We start from the raw sequence: 18874 nt of genomic DNA, 5'->3' as shown, positions 1-18874 counted from the left end.
TACATGAGTTTTGTTGCGGCCGCGCCTTTGTTTTCCGTGTTGTTATTTCAAACGCACCCTTTCTTTACGGCGCTGTTTAACGAACGGTATTATTTTTTTTATTATTGTTTTTAAATACTTTTTTTTTTTCGGCCTTCAACTTAAAAAGCGGACGGGCCGCCGCAGCAACACCAGCGCTCAGACTCCATTTTTTTTTTTTTTTGGTCGTTCCGTTAATTGTCATCGACGTCAGCAGCTACGTGCCCAGATGGCCGATGGGATTTGTAGTTTTTCAAAATTATAATTTGTACCTTTTCCCCCCCCCCCCATTGAATATCCGAGTAGGCGAATTTTAATGTTTCAGAACTCCCGTCAATGAAGTCTATTATTATTATTATTATTATTATTATTGAAATGATCAGGAGCCAGGAGTTTGAGCAGGGTTAGAAACTCACACTAGCCCTGCTGCTGCTGCTGCTGCACCCAGTCCTGGGGTTCAGAGCTCCCCTCAATGAAGTCTAGTATTATTATTATTAATATTGAAATGATCAGGAGCCAGGAGTTTGAGCAGGGTTAGAAACTCACACTAGCCCTGCTGCTGCTGCACCCAGTCCTGGGGTTCAGAGCTCCCCTCACTGAAGTCTAGTATTATTATTAATATTGAAATGATCAGGAGCCAGGAGTTTGAGCAGGGTTACAAACTCACACTAGCCCTGCTGCTGCTGCACCCAGTCCTGGGGTTCAGAGCTCCCCTCACTGAAGTCTAGTATTATTATTAATATTGAAATGATCAGGAGCCAGGAGTTTGAGCAGGGTTAGAAACTCACACTAGCCCTGCTGCTGCTGCACCCAGTCCTGGGGTTCAGAGCTCCCCTCAATGAAGTCTAGTATTATTATTATTAATATTGAAATGATCAGGAGCCAGGAGTTTGAGCAGGGTTACAAACTCACACTAGCCCTGCTGCTGCTGCTGCTGCACCCAGTCCTGGGGTTCAGCGTTCTCCTCAATGAAGTCTGTTATTATTGCATGTCCTAAATACGGGATTAAATTCCTTCTCCTAAAACGATTTCTTCTGACAACACACACAGAACTAATACAAATCTATTTATTTAATAACATACTTAAAATAAATCTGCTTTTTAAATTTTTAGTTATTTATTTTTTTGATACAGAAAAGGTTAGGAGATATCAGCTGATCAGCAGCTTGTATTCACATTAATTTGCATTAATAATACTGCAGAAAGAAAGAAAAGAATAAAAGGAGCCCCTGGCTGCCCTCGGAGCGTTACTGAAATGGACTTGATGCTGTTTTCCTACAATACCTCAGTGAATGAAAGTGTGCTTTCCCTCTGTCATGTGGCTCCCTAGCGTGAGTTTCTGGAGCGTGTTCCTGCAGAATGATACACTCAATACAAGAGTTTAATACCAATACTTTACAACACTGAGAGAACAGCAAGCAACGCAGACCGGGATTGCAATGCAGATTGCTTGCAAATCCTGCTGATACAGAGCGGCGCAGCGTTCCAGTCTTTCTTCAGCATGGTTTAGGATCCTGCTTTATATTAATCAAATCGTGCAATCAGCACACAGCAGGTTTAATTGCGCCGTCTCATTAGGACTCGGATCACGCACATTTCCTCAGAACACAGCTTTTTAACAAGGTCCCGGTCTGAGCGTAATAATCTCACACAGCACTGCGTATGAAACCACAGACTCACCCGTATTCACACATCTCGTTTCAGTTCGCTGAAGCGTAAGCAGATCCGTCATCTTGTATAAAGTACTCGGTTCCCTTGTTAATATATTGGCCTGGTTTTGGCGCTATCTTATAATTGATAGCAGGAGGAATTCTATGCAGAAACGGCTCAGAGTAAATTGGCAGCAGTGGATAAATCAAACTAAACTCCCCCCCCCTCTGTAAAACTCTGAACAGGATAGAAAAATAAAGCTGCCCTTTGTTTATGAATACACACAGTGTGCTGAGTGACGGGGGTGGGAGCAGCAGATATGAATGCAGTACTGGCAGTAAGCCGTGCCGTACACTCCTCAGAAAATGAATGCTTTTTGCTGGTCCCTTCACATAAACTAAATATGTTAAAACCACACACTAATCAGCATTAATGCTGAACAGAAATACAAAATAAACACAGGACTCAAAATCGAGTTTCAGTAACAACACAGTAGCATTTCCTCAGGACTGAAAAAAAAAAAAAAAAGGTTTTGTGTCAAAGCATCTTTAGCACTGGTATTTATTTATCTATATTAAAAAGTAAATAAATCCTCTGAAAAATATATAGATCCCCCCCCCACCACACCACACACTCAGAGAGAGAGAGAAACACACACTTACATTCTCACACACTGAGACACACTCTCACACACACACAGAGACACACACACACTTACATTCTCACACACAGAGACACAGACACACACACACACACTTACATTCTCACACACTGAGACACACTCTCACACACAGACACACACACTTACATTCTCACACACTGAGACACACTCTCACACACAGAGACACACACACTTACAGTCTCACACACTGAGACACACTCTCACACACAGACACACACACTTACATTCTCACACACTGAGACACACTCTCACACACAGACACACACACTTACATTCTCACACACTGAGACACACTCTCACACACAGACACACACACTTACATTCTCACACACTGAGACACACTCTCACACACAGAGACACACACTTACATTCTCACACAGAGACACACTCTCACACACAGAGACACACACACTTACAGTCTCACACACTGAGACACACTCTCACACACAGAGACACACACACTTACAGTCTCACACACACACACACACACACACACACACACACACAGAGACACACACACTTACAGTCCGGGGTCAGGATACTCGTTCTCATCAATTCATTTATTTTCAAGTCTATGCAGTTTAAATGCTAAACCCTGAAACTCATTCCCCACACTGAGTTATCGATGTCTCCTGACTCGTCCATCAGATGAGGTGCAGAATAGTTTCCTTTCTGCATATTCCCGCTCCCAGGCACTGACTGCATTGACAGCCAGAGTTAAACTGACAGCAGAGAAGCCTTTCTCGTGTCCGCGTCTCCGCCCACTTTCTGACACAATCACAGTGCAAGAGAGCTGAAGAGCATTTTGACCATTTAAAATGCATGCTCTTAAGAGTGATGCACAGAACAGTAATTGCACAGGGATTCATAATGCAAGGTTAACGGTTTTTTTCCCTCATGAGTGAAAAGTCAGCTGGTGTTTTTGAAGGCCTTGTTTAAAACAGAAACTCTAACCACAGTCAGAGCAGCGATACAGTTTCTGTCCTGTGCGAGTTCGCTGGTGGGTTTTCAGGTCTCCTGACTGACTGAACCTCTTCCCACAGTCAGAGCAGCGATACGGTTTCTTTCCTGTGTGAGTTCGCTGGTGTGAAACAAGGTTGTCTACCCTACTGAAACTCTTCCCACAGTCAGAGCACCGATGCAGTTTCTCTCCTGTATGAGTTCGCTGGTGTGAAACAAGGCTGCAGGACTGACTGAAACACTTCCCACAGTCAGAGCAGCGATACGGTTTCGCTCCTGTGTGAGTTCGCTGGTGTGCTTCAAGGTTGCCTGACTGAATGAAACTCTTCCCACAGTCAGAGCAGCGATACGGTTTCTCTCCTGTGTGAGTTCGCTGGTGTGTAACAAGGTTGTCTGACCGACTGAACCTCTTCCCACAGTCAGAGCAGCGATACGGTTTCTCTCCTGTGTGAGTTCGCTGGTGTAAAACAAGCTGGTCTACCCTACTGAAACTCTTCCCACAGTCAGAGCAGCGATGCGGTTTCTCTCCTGTGTGAGTTCGCTGGTGTGAAAAAAGGTGTCCTAACTGAGTGAAACTCTTCCCACAGTCAGAGCAGCGATAAGGTTTCTCTCCTGTATGAATTCGCTGGTGTGAAACAAGGCTGTCTGACCGACTGAAACGCTTCCCACAGTCAGAGCAGCGATACGGTTTCTCTCCTGTGTGAGTTCGCTGGTGTGAAACAAGGTAGCCTACCCTACTGAAACTCTTCCCACAGTGAGAGCAGCGATGCGGTTTCTCTCCTGTGTGAGTTCGCTGGTGTAAAACAAGGTGGTCTACCCTACTGAAACTCTTCCCACAGTCAGAGCAGCGATACGGTTTCTCTCCTGTGTGAGTTCGCTGGTGTGTTTCAAGGTTGCCTGACTGACTGAAACTCTTCCCACAGTCAGAGCAGCGATACGGTTTCTTTCCTGTGCGAGTTCTCTGGTGTGTTTTAAAAGTTCTTAACTGGGTGAAACCTTTCCCACAGTCAGGATATTCTCCAGCGCCCGCCCTCGCTTTAGCTGCTGGACTGAAACCTGGAAAATATGAACAGTAAAGAAAGTAAGAGGGACTGCTTGTAGGCTTCGGGCATGTGGCTGGGTGGTGGAGTGGACTCAAGCATGTGAATTTCAGCTGTGAGGCTTGCACTGGGTTACACCAGCTTAAAAACACAAAGTTAAACTGAAAGCCTTTACTTTATGTGTAAAAGCAGAGTCAGTAAAGACTGATGCTGGTGAAACCGAGTCCTGGGATCAAAATCTGCCTTCAAAGTTCTCCTGTAATGTTTCAGGTCTATTTCCTCCAACACATGTTGCAATTACAAACAAACCGATAGTAACGTAACCTACATGCTCCCTCCCTCCCTCTCAAGCACACTGTGGATATCACGCAATCTAGAATGACAATGTCACAGCTACTGGGAGTCACTCACCTGCTAGACTGCATTCTGAATGGGAGCGCCCGTCTTCCTTTCCACCTCCTTGCGTGCTGTTGGGAGAGCCTTCCTCTCCAGCGCCTTGCTCTCTCACGCAGATTCTCTCCAGCACCACGCTACACTCCCGCAGGCGTACAGGCTCCAGCTCAGGGATGTTTGGTTTGAAGTCCTCAGATTCTTCCTTCCCTGGTTCCATGTGCTCAAACTCTACTTCAGGAGGCTCCCGTTTAATAAGGACAGTTTCCAGCACCTCTTCTTGTTTCACAGGAAGGGGTTCTTCTGTCTGGGGGATCTCCAATTCATTGTGCTCTGCTTTAATCTCAGAGACCTCTGGCTGGCTGCTGTCACATTGCATCTCACAGAGCTCCTGTTTAATGGGGAGGGAAGCCAGCCCAAAGAACTCCACTCTAATGGGGACAAGTTCAAGTTCAGGGAACTCCTCTTTAATCTGGACAGACTCCATCTTCACACTGTCCATGGCAGCACACGGGATTCTGTTTAGCAGCTGCTGGAAAAGAAAAGCATTTATTTATTTCAATACAGTGCTACTAAAGGCGATTCTAGAGGGCGACGAAATCTGGCCTGAATAGCAAGAGTGGCTTTACTATTGAAGGGACATATCATTTCTTATAGTAAGTTTGTAATACCAGAGGATTTTATCTGTTGAGTAGGTTTACACAGTGTATCCATTCCATATATTATTCATTGTGGATTTCTTTTGTGCAACATGTTCTAACACTTGTGGTGGAAGTTTCGTTTCCAGACCCTATAACAGAGACTCAGGCCTTACAGACAAAGTGTAGTAAAACAAAAGCTTTTATTAAGTCTGCAGACTGGAGTTTCAACAGAGCAACACAGGCTCTGCAAGGAATCGCAAAGAAGCTCTAATCTTCTATTTCGATCTTCCCCTTATAAAGGCAGTTGTTCTGAGCGTAGGTGACTTTTGTCATATATCAGCTAGTTAAACGCATGCAGGCATCCTGCTTCAACACCTGCAGGCAGCCAGACTAGACTTGTGGTTTATCTAGAGTTTTGTTTACCAACTACTTCTACTGGTTACTGATTTGTTGAGTCAGTTGCTATGGGAAGTTGGTCCTTTACAAACATACTGATTGGTCCTTACATGGCTGACGCGACATCAGCTGAATATGCGAGCTCCCACAAGTCTCGTCTGCTGAAACCACAAACACATCTTTACATTTTATTTCTATATAAAATTTTTAATACTTATAAAAGCAAAACACCTTTTACTTGATAACTCTTTTTCTACTTATCGTATTGGCACCTCAGACATAAGAGAATAAACAGAAAGCAAAGAATAATTTTCCCACCACAGGCTTTACTATTGGAGGTTGTGTGGTCCAGTGGTTAAAGAAAAGGGCTTGTAACCAGGAGGTTCCCGGTTCAAATCTCACCTCAGCCACTGACTCACTGTGTGTGACCCTGAGCAAGTCACTTCACCTCCTTGTGCTCCGTCTTTCGGGTGAGACGTAGTTGTAAGTGACTCTGCAGCTGATGCATAGTTCACACACCCGAGTCTCTGTAAGTCGCCTTGGATAAAGGCGTCTGCTAAATAAGCAAATAATAATCATAATATTGAAGGGACATATAATTTCTTATAGTAAGTTTGTAATACCAGAGGATTTTATCTGTTGAGTAGGTTTACACAGTGTATCCATTCCATATATTATTCATTGTGGATTTCTTTTGTGCAACATGTTCTAACATTTACGTTTATAATACAATATGCAATAGCATAGATTGAATATGTCTAACCTGTAGAGTCCGGTTTGAAGAATGAAGGATGAAAGTTGTCGAGTTGAAGTTGGCGTCTCTGGCTGGGAAGAGGCTTTCAAAGGACGCAGCGTCGAGCTACAGAGTATCCACAAGACAAAATAAAAATAGAAAATAAAGCCGCTACGCAGGTCTGTACAGGATCAAAACTATTCAAGAAAACATTTCTGAAGCACTGGCAGTCTCCAATCTCATTTTTATCTCTCATATAAATAATAAATGTCTTTGCGCGCCTCTTTCTGTCGTCCTCTCTCCTCACGCACGGCGTGCGAGTGAGCTGCCGAAGCCCCGCCTCTCAGCTCGAGCTGCGCGGCTTCTCTGATCCAGGAGGCTCGCGCTGCCGCTCGAGCTCGCCTACAATTCAAATATAACGGCCGCTTTTCAGACCGAACGCGTTTTAAACGATAAAGTCTGACAATAAAACACATTCACACTGAATATGTGTGCGTTTAAAAAGCAAGATACACGACAGCCGACGATGTCTTTATAACATGTTTATGTAGAGATTAGTTTGGTTATTCATTAAGTTTTCAGACTGTATCGAGTTCTTTTTAAAATTAGGTGAAGATCTTTTTACAATAAAGCCCTCTTCCGATCTGTTGTAGTTTTAGTTTAATGTCACCACAAGTTAATAAACTGTGTGGAGGGTGTTCCGATATCTCCGTGCGGTTTTGACACAGCTGTGAATTCATATTGTTGAGTTTAGAGTCAGCGCACAACAACACAGCCCACAGCCGCGTTACACACAAAACCAAACCCCGCGAAAACACGAAACCTTTAGACACAACAAAGACATACAATACAGACACAACAAAGACACGTTATCGGACCCCACAAATACAACGAGGCACACAAATACAAGACGACTGGACAACATTCACAAGCACCGGGGTCACGACTCGATCACGCTCCCCGGCACCCTGCGGTGGAATTCTCTGCATACAGCGCTGCAGGCACCGGTCCCGTGCTGAGGGAACGATTCAGACAGAGACAAGTTGGAGCAAGTTTACATTTTATTAGTTTGCAAACTGGAGCAAGCATTGAACAGAGTAACACAGACTCTGCAAGCAATCGCTAAGAAGGCTCAGAATACACCAAGTCAAACAGTTCCTTATATAATCAGTTTTTGCACAGAGTTCATGACTTGTGGTAATTCTTATCTTCCTTAGTCAGCTCGAACCAACCTTGTGGTATTCTTGATACTGTTGCCTACCGACTTTTCTGATTGGTTGATTTTTTAGTTGCTAGGGAGAGTGTCTATCAGGTCCTACAAAAGTTGATTCCCCTAATACAAGAATAACAATCCATATTTCGTAATATTAGCTAAGTGACTGGGGAGAAAAGAGGAATTGTCGCTGTCTCAAAATATTCTCTATATCTTTATCATTTGAGACAGTGTCCTATTCTCATCTCGCTGACTCATGCACTTCTCTGAAAACAGGGCTACTGACCCTTGGCCACATTCCAGTGTGTTAGTTCAACATTGTAAATCTAATACACATAACATCAAACTACATATAATATCATTATTCAGGTTATACAAATCACAGAAATCATCAAAACGCATTAAATTAAAACTCTTCGTACGATTAATCTAAATTACTACGATTAGTCCGAGTTATTCTAACACAACCCCACACCTGCGCTCAGGTGAGACAAAACACAACACGCAGCACACATCGCTACAATATATTGATTACCTTACGTCTATATCGACTTCAGGTCGTTTTTTATCGCATGCCTGCGCTAGTACAAACCGGCTATACCAGCGGAAACGCCAATTCATTGCTTATATTTAATAAGGGACGGTGCTGAAAAGCCTCTGGCGTGACTGTAAGTATCGCTATAGCGAGAGCATCAGATACCTGTGCTGGTACAGAAAGCATTGACCGAGCTGAAAACACCGCGGCTCACAGGAATACAGCAGCAGGAAGAGGCTTTTCTGTCTCAGCTCTGAGCTGAAAGGAAATTGCATCGGTCTTGTTGATGCGGCCATGCCGTGTTCATTTCACAAAGTCTGGGTCTGCCACACCCGAGCTTCACAAACAACCAAACTGAAATAAACATGCAACTTACTTTTTTTAACGTCACCTGGTGCATGTAAGTATTTTTCTTTTTCTACTTCTGGCTTTTGATGTTGATGTTGTTCTCTGAAAAAAAAAAACACCACATGTCTTTAAAAACCGTACTTCCCTGTTTATTACGTCACTGCATCCCTTCTTATCACCTGACCCGGTCACATGACACGTTTGCATTCCGCAGCGGCGTGCGCATGGAGTCGGTCTCCTTGCTATAAAGCTGCTACAGACTGCAGGGGGCGCTCTTTCTCTGTCTTTTGAGCCCCCATTTGATCTGTAGGAGTCGTGCCTTTATTTCAGTTCTGGTCACCTCGTTACAAAAAAGAATATTGCTGCTCTAGAAAGAGCGCAAAGAAGAGCGACCAGAATTATCCCGGGTTTAAAAGGCATGTCGTATGCAGACAGGCTAAAAGAATTGAATCTGTTCAGTCTTGAACAAAGAAGACTACGCGGTGATCTGATTCAAGCATTCAAAATCCTCAAAGGTATAGACAATGTCGACCCAGGGGACGACTTTGACCTGAAAAAAGAAACAAGGACCAGGGGGTCACAAGTGGAGATTAGATAAAGGGGCATTCAGAACAGAAAATAGGAGGCACTTTTTTTACACAGAGAATTGTGAGGCTCTGGAACCAACTCCCCAGTAATGTTGTTGAAGCTGACACCCTGGGATCCTTCAAGAAGCTGCTGATGAGATTCTGGGATCAATAAGCTACTAACAACCAAACCAGCAAGATGGGCTGAATGGGGCCTCCTCTCGTTTGTAAACTTTCTTATTCTCTTATGTTCTTGTTTGAACAATCCCAGCGGCGGCCTGTCTGTATGTTTGCATTTGGGGTTCAATGCTTGTTCTCGACCGTGCTGGACACACGACACTTTTTTTGTAAGTGTTTATAATGCGTGCCAAGCAGATCCTCTTCCTGTGTGTGTCTAGTATATTTTTTGTTTGTTTTCTTTTACAATTTTTACTTTTTCGATCAGCTGATCGACTCGAGTGTCTTTGTCAGTGTAGCTTCACTCAAACTGCACACGTGTTTGAATCGGTTTCGCAAACATGTTTTTAAAAACCGACAGAAACGATCCTCGAGCTGGCTGATATCCGGTCACATGGGCTTTATTTTTAATGTGTTTGTGTAGATTCCTGCATGTTCCCACACGAGCGAAATAACCACGTCACTCGGGTTTACATCACAAGTACATCATGTAGAGAAGAAAGCAGGTTTAAAACCTCAATTAAACAATTCAGAACATATATCCTTAAATGAGATCCGTAAAAAAAAAACATAATCATAATAATAATAATCATCATCATAATCATCATCATAATCACTCAGTAGTGTGTCACAATATCATTTGAAACAGATTTACCTCCCTGGTCTGTATCCCCCCCCCCAGGAGCAAATCACAGCCAAATTACCCCCTCCCTTATAGGCTTTAGCCAGGCTTAGAAACATTTACTAACCCTGCTGCACCCAGTCCTGGGGTTCAGAGCTCCCCTCAATCAAGTCTAGTATTATTATTAATATTGAAATGATCAGGAGCCAGGAGTTTGAGCAGGGTTACAAACTAACACTAGCCCTGCTGCTGCTGCTGCACCCAGTCCTGGGGGTTCAGAGCTCCCCTCAATGAAGTGTAGTATTATTGCATGTCCTGAATACGGGATTAAATTCCTTCTCCTAAAACTATTTCTTCTGACAACACACACAAAACTAATACAAATCTATTTATTTAATAACATACTTAAAATAAATCTGCTTTTTAAATTTTTATTTATTTATTTTTTTGATACAGAAAAGGTTAGGAGATATCAGCTGATCAGCAGCTTGTATTCACATTAATTTGCATTAATAATACTGCAGAAAGAAAGAAAAGAAAAAAAGGAGCCCCTGGCTGCCCTCGGAGCGTTATTGAAATGGACTTGATGCTGTTTTCCAGATATCAAAATGGAGAATCAGTTTTGTAGTCCTCCACCTGCGTCCCAATCTACGACCTTCCCTTTTCATCTGGCTGTAATCTAAAATAATCCAAAAGATTTCAAAACACCACACACTGAACAAGATTCATTATCAACATGTATATTAAAATCACCCCCCCCCCCCCCTGTGCTTAGCAGAGAGTACTGACAGGAAATCAGCAAACTATTTTTCACAGTCAGTAGAGAACAATAGGAATAAGTAATTTGATATTTAACATTAATATCTTGTTACCGTTTGATATTGTGAGGACCGCGACAGATAGTAGCGAATCTACACCCCACTCCCGCCCCACAGAGCGCGTCTTCTGCGATAAAAAGCAGAATGTGGAGAAGCCTCTATCAGTGAAATCTTTCAGACAAATTCACCTGCTTCTCCCCCTTCTTTTGGAACTACAATACCCATCAACCACCGGGAGGGAACTACAATACCCATCAACCATCGGGAGGGAACTACAATACCCATCAACCATCGGGAGGGAACTACAATACCCATCAACCATCGGGAGGGAACTACAATACCTCAGTGAATGAAAGTGTGCTTTCCCTCTGTCATGTGGCTCCCTAGCGTGAGTTTCTGGAGCGTGTTCCTGCAGAATGATACACTCAATACAAGAGTTTAATACGAATACTTTACAACACTGAGAGAACAGCAAGCAACGCAGACCGGGATTGCAATGCAGATTGCTTGCAAATCCTGCTGATACAGAGCGGCGCAGCGTTCCAGTCTTTCTTCAGCATGGTTTAGGATCCTGCTTTATATTAATCACATCGTGAAATCAGCACACAGCAGGTTTAATTGCACCGTCTCATTAGGACTCGGATCACGCACATTTCCTCAGAACACAGCTTTTTAACAAGGTCCCGGTCTGAGCGTAATAATCTCACACACCACTGCGTATGAAACCACAGACTCACCCGTATTCACACATCTCGTTTCAGTTCGCTGAAGCGTAAGCAGATCCGTCATCTTGTATAAAGTACTCGGTTCCCTTGTTAATATATTGGCCTGGTTTTGGCGCTATCTTATAATTGATAGCAGGAGGAATTCTATGCAGAAACGGCTCAGAGAAAATTGGCAGCAGTGGATAAATCAAACTAAACTCCCCCCCCCCCCTCTGTAAAACTCTGAACAGGATAGAAAAATAAAGCTGCCCTTTGTTTATGAATACACACAGTGTGCTGAGTGACGGGTGTGGGAGCAGCAGATATGAATGCAGTACTGGCAGTAAGCCGTGCCGTACACTCCTCAGAAAATGAATGCTTTTTGCTGGTCCCTTCACATAAACTAAATATGTTAAAACCACACACTAATCAGCATTAATGCTGAACAGAAATACAAAATAAACACAGGACTCAAAATCGAGTTTCAGTAACAACACAGTAGCATTGCCTCAGGACTGAAAAAAAAAAAAAAAAAGGTTTTGTGTCAAAGCATCTTTAGCACCGGTATTTATTTATCTTTATTAAAATGTAAATAAATCCTCTGAAAAATATATAGATCCCCCCACCACCACACCACACACTCAGAGAGAGAGACACACACACACACTTACATTCTCACACACTGAGACACACTCACACACACACACACACACACACTTACAGTCTCACACACTGAGACACACTCTCACACACACACACTCACACACACACACACACACACACTTACAGTCTCACACACTTACTCTCACACACTGAGAGACACACACACACTTACTTCCATTACCACACTGCATTTTATATTACTTTGTGCTCTGTAATGAAAGCTTAATCCATTAATAGTCATAGTTAAGCTACATTTTCATTTGGAATTTGTCAGAGAGTGTAAAATACTACAAAAGAGCAAGAAAGAGCCAGAGATGAAACCGGTCTGCCTTTCTGTACCCAAGCTCCGTACACGTGCTTGCAACACTGCTATTACTCAGGGCAGTTTACAAGAGCAGCACAAACACAAGCATGGACAATGCACATTGCAAAGCTACACGCCACGCAGTATTCAGTCACCCCTGTCATAATGCAGTCATGGGGACACTATCAGTTTTCATTAGATTTAGAATCGTGATGAATTTACAAGACAAACCCTCCAGGCGGTTGTCCAGTAAGGACGGTGCAGTCTTGTCTCTGGGATGCTACATACCGGGGTCAGGATACTCGTTCTCATCAATTCATTTATTTTCAAGTGAATGAAGTTGAAATGCTAAACCCTGAAACTCATTCCCCACACTGAGTTATCGATTTCTCCTGACTCGTCCATCAGATGAGGTGCAGAATAGTTTCCATTCTGCATATTCCCGCTCTCAGGCACTGACTGCATTAACAGCCGGAGTTAAACTGACAGCAGAGAAGCCTTTCTCGTGTCCGCGTCTCCGCCCACTTTCTGACACAATCACAGTGCAAGAGAGTTGAAGAGCATTTTTACCATTGAAAATGCATGCTCTTAAGAGTGATGCACAGAACAGTAATTGCACAGGGATTCATAATGCAAGGTTAACGTTTTTTTTCCCTCATGAGTGAAAAGTCCGCTGGTGTTTTTGAAGGCCTTGTTTAAAACAGAAACTCTTCCCACAGTCAGAGCAGCGATACAGTTTCTGTCCTGTGCGACTTCGCTGGTGTTTTCTCAGGGTTACTGAGTGACGGAAACTCTTTCCACAGTCGGCACAGCAATACGGTTTCTCTCCTGTGTGAATTCGCTGGTGTAAAACAAGATGTCCTGACCGAGTGAAACTCTTCCCACAGTCAGAGCAGCGATACGGTTTCTCTCCTGAGTGAGTTCGCTTGTGTGTTTCAAGGCTGCCCGACTGACTGAAACTCTTCCCACAGTCAGAGCAGCGATACGGTTTCTCTCCTGTGTGAGTTCGCTGGTGTGTTTTCAGAGATCCTGGGTTATTGAAACTCTTCCTGCATGTAGTGCAGTGATACGGTTTCTCTCCTGTGTGAGTTCGCTGGTGTGTTTTCAGGGATCCTGGGTTATTGAAACTCTTCCTGCATGTAGTGCAGTGATACGGTTTCTCTCCTGTGTGAGTTCGCTGGTGTGTTTCAAGGTGGTTTACCCTACTGAAACTCTTCCCACAGTCAGAGCAGGGATACGGTTTCTCTCCTGTGTGAGTTCGCTGGTGTGTAACAAGGTTTTCTGACCGATTGAACCTCTTCCCACAGTCAGAGCAGCGATACGGTTTCTCTCCTGTGTGAGTTCGCTGGTGTAAAACAAGGTGGTCTACCCTACTGAAACTCTTCCCACAGTCAGAGCAGGGATACGGTTTCTCTCCTGTGTGAGTTCGCTGGTGTGTAACAAGGTTGCCTGACTGATTAAAACTCTTCCCACAGTCAGAACAGCGATACGGTTTCTCTCCTGTGTGAGTTCGCTGGTGTGAAAAAAGGTGTCCTGTACGAGTGAAACTCTTCCCACAGTCAGAGCAGCGATAAGGTTTCTCTCCTGTGTGAGTTCGCTGGTGTGAAACAAGGCTGTCTGACCGACTGAAACTCTTCCCACAGTCAGAGCAGCGATGAGGTTTCTTTCCTGTGTGAGTTTGCTGGTGTTTTTTCAGGTCTCCTGACTGACTGAAACTCTTCCCACAGTCAGAGCAGCAATACGGTTTCTCTCCTGTGTGAGTTCGCTGGTGTCTAACAAGGTTGGAGGACTGACTGAAACTCTTCCCACAGTCAGAGCAGCGATACGGTTTCTTTCCTGTGTCAGTTCGCTGGTGTGTTTTAAAATGCCTTAACTGGGTGAAACCTTTCCCACAGTCAGGATATTCTCCAGCGCCCGCCCTCGCTTTAGCTGCTGGACTGGAACCTGGAAAATATGAACAGTAAAGAAAGTAAGAGGGACTGCTTGTAGGCTTCGGGCATGTGGCTGGGTGGTGGAGTGGATTCAAGCATGTGAATTTCAGCTGTGAGGCTTGCACTGGGTTACACCAGCTTAAAAACACAAAGTTAAACTGAAAGCCTTTACTTCATGTGTAAAATCAGTCAGTATAGACTGATGCTGGTGAAACCGAGTCCTGGGATCAAAATCTGCCTTCAAAGTTCTCACGCAATCTAGAATGACAATGTCACAGCTACTGGGAGTCACTCACCTGCTAGACTGCATTCTGAATGGGAGCGCCCGTCTTTCTTTCCACCTCCTTGTGTGCTGTTGGGAGAGCCTTCCTCTCCAGCGCCTTGCTCTCTCATGCAGATTCTCTCCAGCACCACGCTACACTCCCGCAGGCGTACAGGCTCCAGCTCAGGGATGTTTGGTTTGAAGTCCTCGGATTCTTCCTTCCCTGGTTCCATGTGGTCAAACTCTACTTCAGGGGGCTCCCGTTTAATAAGGACAGTTTCCAGCACCTCTTCTTGTTTCACAGGAAGGGGTTCTTCTGTCTGGGGGATCCCCAATTCATTGTGCTCAGCTTTAATCTCAGAGACCTCTGGTTGACTGCTGTCACATTGCATCTCACAGATCTCCTGTTTAATGGGGAGAGAAGCCAGCCCAGAGAACTCCACTCTAATGGGGACAAGTTCAAGTTCAGGGAACTCCTCTTTAATCTGGACAGACTCCATCTTCACACTGTCCATGGCAGCACACGGGATTCTGTTTAGCAGCTGCTGGAAAAGAAAAGCATTTATTTATTTAAATACAGTGCGACTAAAGGCGATTCTAGAGGGCGACAAAATCTGGCCTGAATAGCAGGGGTGGCTTTACTATTATTATTTATTTCTTAGCACACGCCCTGATCCAGGGCGACTTACAGTTGCTACAAAATATCACATTACAGATAAGAGCAGGTATAAAATTCAATAAAGTCAGTGTTAAGTAAGAACAAAATCGATTACGATTAACAACTATTGAAGGGACAGAATTTCTTATAATATGTTTATAATACCAGATGATTTTATCTGACTAACCTGTGTAGAGACCGGTTTCGGCGAGCTACAGAGTATCCACAGGACAAAATAAAAATAGAAAATAAAGCCGCTACGCAGGCCTGTACAGGATCAAAACTAGTCAAGAAAACATTTCTGAAGCACTGGCAGTCTCCAATCTCATTTTTATCTCTCATATAAATAATAAATGTCTTTGCGCGCCTCTTTCTGTCGTCCTCTCTCCTCACGCACGGCGTGCGAGTGAGCTGCCGAAGCCCCGCCTCTCAGCTCGAGCTGCGCGGCTTCTCTGATCCAGGAGGCTCGCGCTGCCGCTCGAGCTCGCCTACAATTCAAATATAACGGCCGCTTTTCAGACCGACCGCGTTTTAAACGATAAAGTCTGACAATAAAACACATTCACAGTGAATATGTGTGCGTTTAAAAAGCAAGATACACGAGAGCCGACGATGCCTTTATAACATGTTTATGTAGATATTAGTTTAGTTATTCATTAAGTTTTCAGACTGTATCGAGTTCTTTTTAAAATTAGGTGAAGATCTTTTTACAATACAGCCCTCTTCCGATCTGTTCTAGTTTTAGTTTAATGTCCCCACAAGTTAATAAACTGTGTGGAGGGTGTTCCGATATCTCCGTGCGGTTTTGACACAGCTGTGAATTCATATTATTGAGTTTAGAGTCAGCGCACAACAACACAGCCCACAGCCGCGTTACACACAAAACCAAACCCCGCGAAAACACGGAACCTTTAGACACAACAAAGACATACAATACAGACACAACAAAGACACGTTATCGGACCCCACAAATACAACGAGGCACAAAAATACAAGACGACTGGACAACATTCACAAGCACTGGGGTCACGACTCGATCACGCTCCCCGGCAGCCTGCGGTGGAATTCTCTGCATACAGCGCTGCAGGCACCGGTCCCGTGCTGAGGGAACGATTCAGACAGAGACAAGCTGGAGCAAGTTTACACTTTATTAGTTTGCAAAGTGGAGCATTCAACAGAGTAACACAGACTCTGGAAGCAATCGCTAAGAAGGCTAAAAAAACACTAAGTCAAACAGTTCCTTATATAATCAGTTTTTGCACAGAGTTCATGACTTGTGGTAATTCTTATCTTCCTTAGTCAGCTCGAACCAACCTTGTGGTATTCTTGATACTGTTGCCTACCGACTTTTCTGATTGGTTGATTTTTAGTTGCTAGGGAGAGTGTCTATCAGGTCCTACAAAAGTTGATTCCCCTAATACAAGAATAACAATCCATATTTCGTAATATTAGCTAAGTGACTGGGGAGAAAAGAGGAATTGTCGCTGTCTCAAAATATTCTCTATATCTTTATCATTTGAGACAGTGTCCTATTCTCATCTCGCTGACTCATGCACTTCTCTGAAAACAGGGCTACTGACCCTTGGCCACATTCCAGTGTGTTAGTTCAACATTGTAAATCTAATACATTGTTAACATCAAACTACATATAATATCATTATTCAGGTTATACAAATCACAGAAATCATCAAAACGCATTAAATTAAAACTCTTCGTACGATTAGTCTAAATTACTACGATTAGTCCGAGTTATTCTAACACAACCCAACACCTGCGCTCAGGTGAGACAAAACACAACACGCAGCACACATCGCTACAATATATTGATTACCTTACGTCTATATCGACTTCAGGTCGTTTTTTGTCGCATGCCTGCGCGAGTACAAACCGGCTATACCAGCGGAAACGACAATTCATTGCTTATATTTAATAAGGGACGGTGCTGAAAAGCCGATGGTGTGACTGTAAGTATCGCTATAGCGAGAGCATCAGATACCTGTGCTGGTACAGAAAGCATTGACCGAGCTGAAAACACCGCGGCTCACAGGAATACAGCAGCAGGAAGAGGCTTTTCTGTCTCAGCTCTGAGCTGAAAGGAAATTGCATCGGTCTTGTTGATGCGGCCATGCCGTGTTCATTTCACAAAGTCTGGGTCTGCCACACCCGAGCTTCACAAACAACCAAACTGAAATAAACATGCAACTTACTTTTTTAACGTCACCTGGTGCATGTAAGTATTTTTCTTTTTCTACTTCTGGCTTTTGATGTTGATGTTGTTCTCTGAAAAAAAAAAAACACCACATGTCTTTAAAAACCGTACTTCCCTGTTTATTACGTCACTGCATCCCTTCTTATCACCTGACCCGGTCACATGACACGTTTGCATTCCGCAGCGGCGTGCGCATGGAGTCGTTCTCCTTGCTATAAAGCTGCTACAGACTGCAGGGGGCGCTCTTTCTCTGTCTTTTGAGCCCCATTTGATCTGTAGGAGTCGTGCCTTTATTTCAGTTCTGGTCACCTCGTTACAAAAAGAATATTGCTGCTCTAGAAAGAGCGCAAAGAAGAGCAACCAGAATTATCCTGGGTTTAAAAGGCATGTCGTATGCAGACAGGCTAAAATAATTGAATCTATTCAGTCTTGAACAAAGAAGACTACGCGGTGATCTGATTCAAGCATTCAAAATCCTAAAAGGTATAGACAATGTCGACCCAGGGGACTTCTTTGACCAGAAAAAAGAAACAAGGACCAGGGGGTCACAAGTGGAGATTAGATAAAGGGGCATTCAGAACAGAAAATAGGAGGCACTTTTTTACACAGAGAATTGTGAGGCTCTGGAACCAACTCCCCAGTAATGTTGTTGAAGCTGACACCCTGGGGTCCTTCAAGAAGCTGCTTGATGAGTTTCTGGGATCAATAAGCTACTAACAACCAAACGAGCAAGATGGGCTGAATGGGGCCTCCTCACATTTGTAAACTTTCTTATGTTCTTATGTTCTTGTTTGAACAATCCCAGCGGCGGCCTGTCTGTATGTTTGCATTTGGGGTTCAATGCTTGTTCTGGACCGTGCTGGACACACGACACTTTTTTTGTAAGTGTTTATAATGTGTGCCAAGCAGATCTTCTTCCTGTGTGTGTGTGTGGTTTACTTGGTCAGTGTAGCTTCACTCAAACTGCACACGTGTTTGAATCGGTTTCGCAAACATGTTTTTAAAAACCGACAGAAACGATCCTCGAGCTGCCTGATATCCGGTCACATGGTCTTTATTTTTAATGTGTTTGTGTAGATTCCTGCATGTTCCCACACGAGCGAAATAACCACGTCACTCGGGTTTACATCACAAGTACATCATGTAGAGAAGAAAGCAGGTTTAAAACCTCAATTAAACAATTCAGAACATATATCCTTAAATGAGATCCGTAAAAAAAAAACATAATCATAATAATAATAATCATCATCATAATCACTCAGTAGTGTGTCACAATATCATTTGAAACAGATTTACCTCCCTGGTCTGTATCCCCCCCCCAGGAGCAAATCACAGCCAAATTACCCCCTCCCTT

The 18874-nt window shown here is 43.7% G+C and overlaps 3 protein-coding genes and 1 pseudogene across 4 annotated transcripts in view; 2 read left to right on the top strand and 2 right to left on the bottom strand.

The window, feature by feature from the left end:
• LOC117971162 (zinc finger protein ZFP2-like) overlaps positions 1-18874 on the top strand; it is an 87523-nt gene that overhangs the window by 21397 nt on the left and 47252 nt on the right. The gene's annotated exons all lie outside the window — the stretch shown is intronic.
• The window catches only part of LOC117434113 (zinc finger protein 664-like), a 78117-nt gene that overhangs the window by 21456 nt on the left and 37787 nt on the right, over positions 1-18874 (top strand). The window lies entirely within an intron of this gene.
• Positions 2892-9083, bottom strand: LOC117971165 (zinc finger protein ZFP2-like; annotated as a pseudogene).
• On the bottom strand, positions 12329-17721 carry LOC131709144 (zinc finger protein ZFP2-like). Its single transcript, XM_059011172.1, has 3 exons — positions 17519-17721; positions 14688-15198; positions 12329-14404 (listed from the first exon to the last, which is right to left on the bottom strand). The coding sequence occupies exons 1-3, from the start codon at positions 17612-17614 to the stop codon at positions 13116-13118; spliced, it is 1896 nt and encodes a 631-aa protein (XP_058867155.1). The 5' UTR covers positions 17615-17721; the 3' UTR covers positions 12329-13115.

The sequence above is a fragment of the Acipenser ruthenus genome, chromosome 41 (genome assembly GCF_902713425.1).
Source record: "Acipenser ruthenus chromosome 41, fAciRut3.2 maternal haplotype, whole genome shotgun sequence".
NCBI lineage: Eukaryota > Metazoa > Chordata > Actinopteri > Acipenseriformes > Acipenseridae > Acipenser > Acipenser ruthenus.
The sequence above is the reverse complement of the archived record's forward strand: the minus strand, read 5'-3'. Positions and strand labels throughout refer to the sequence as shown.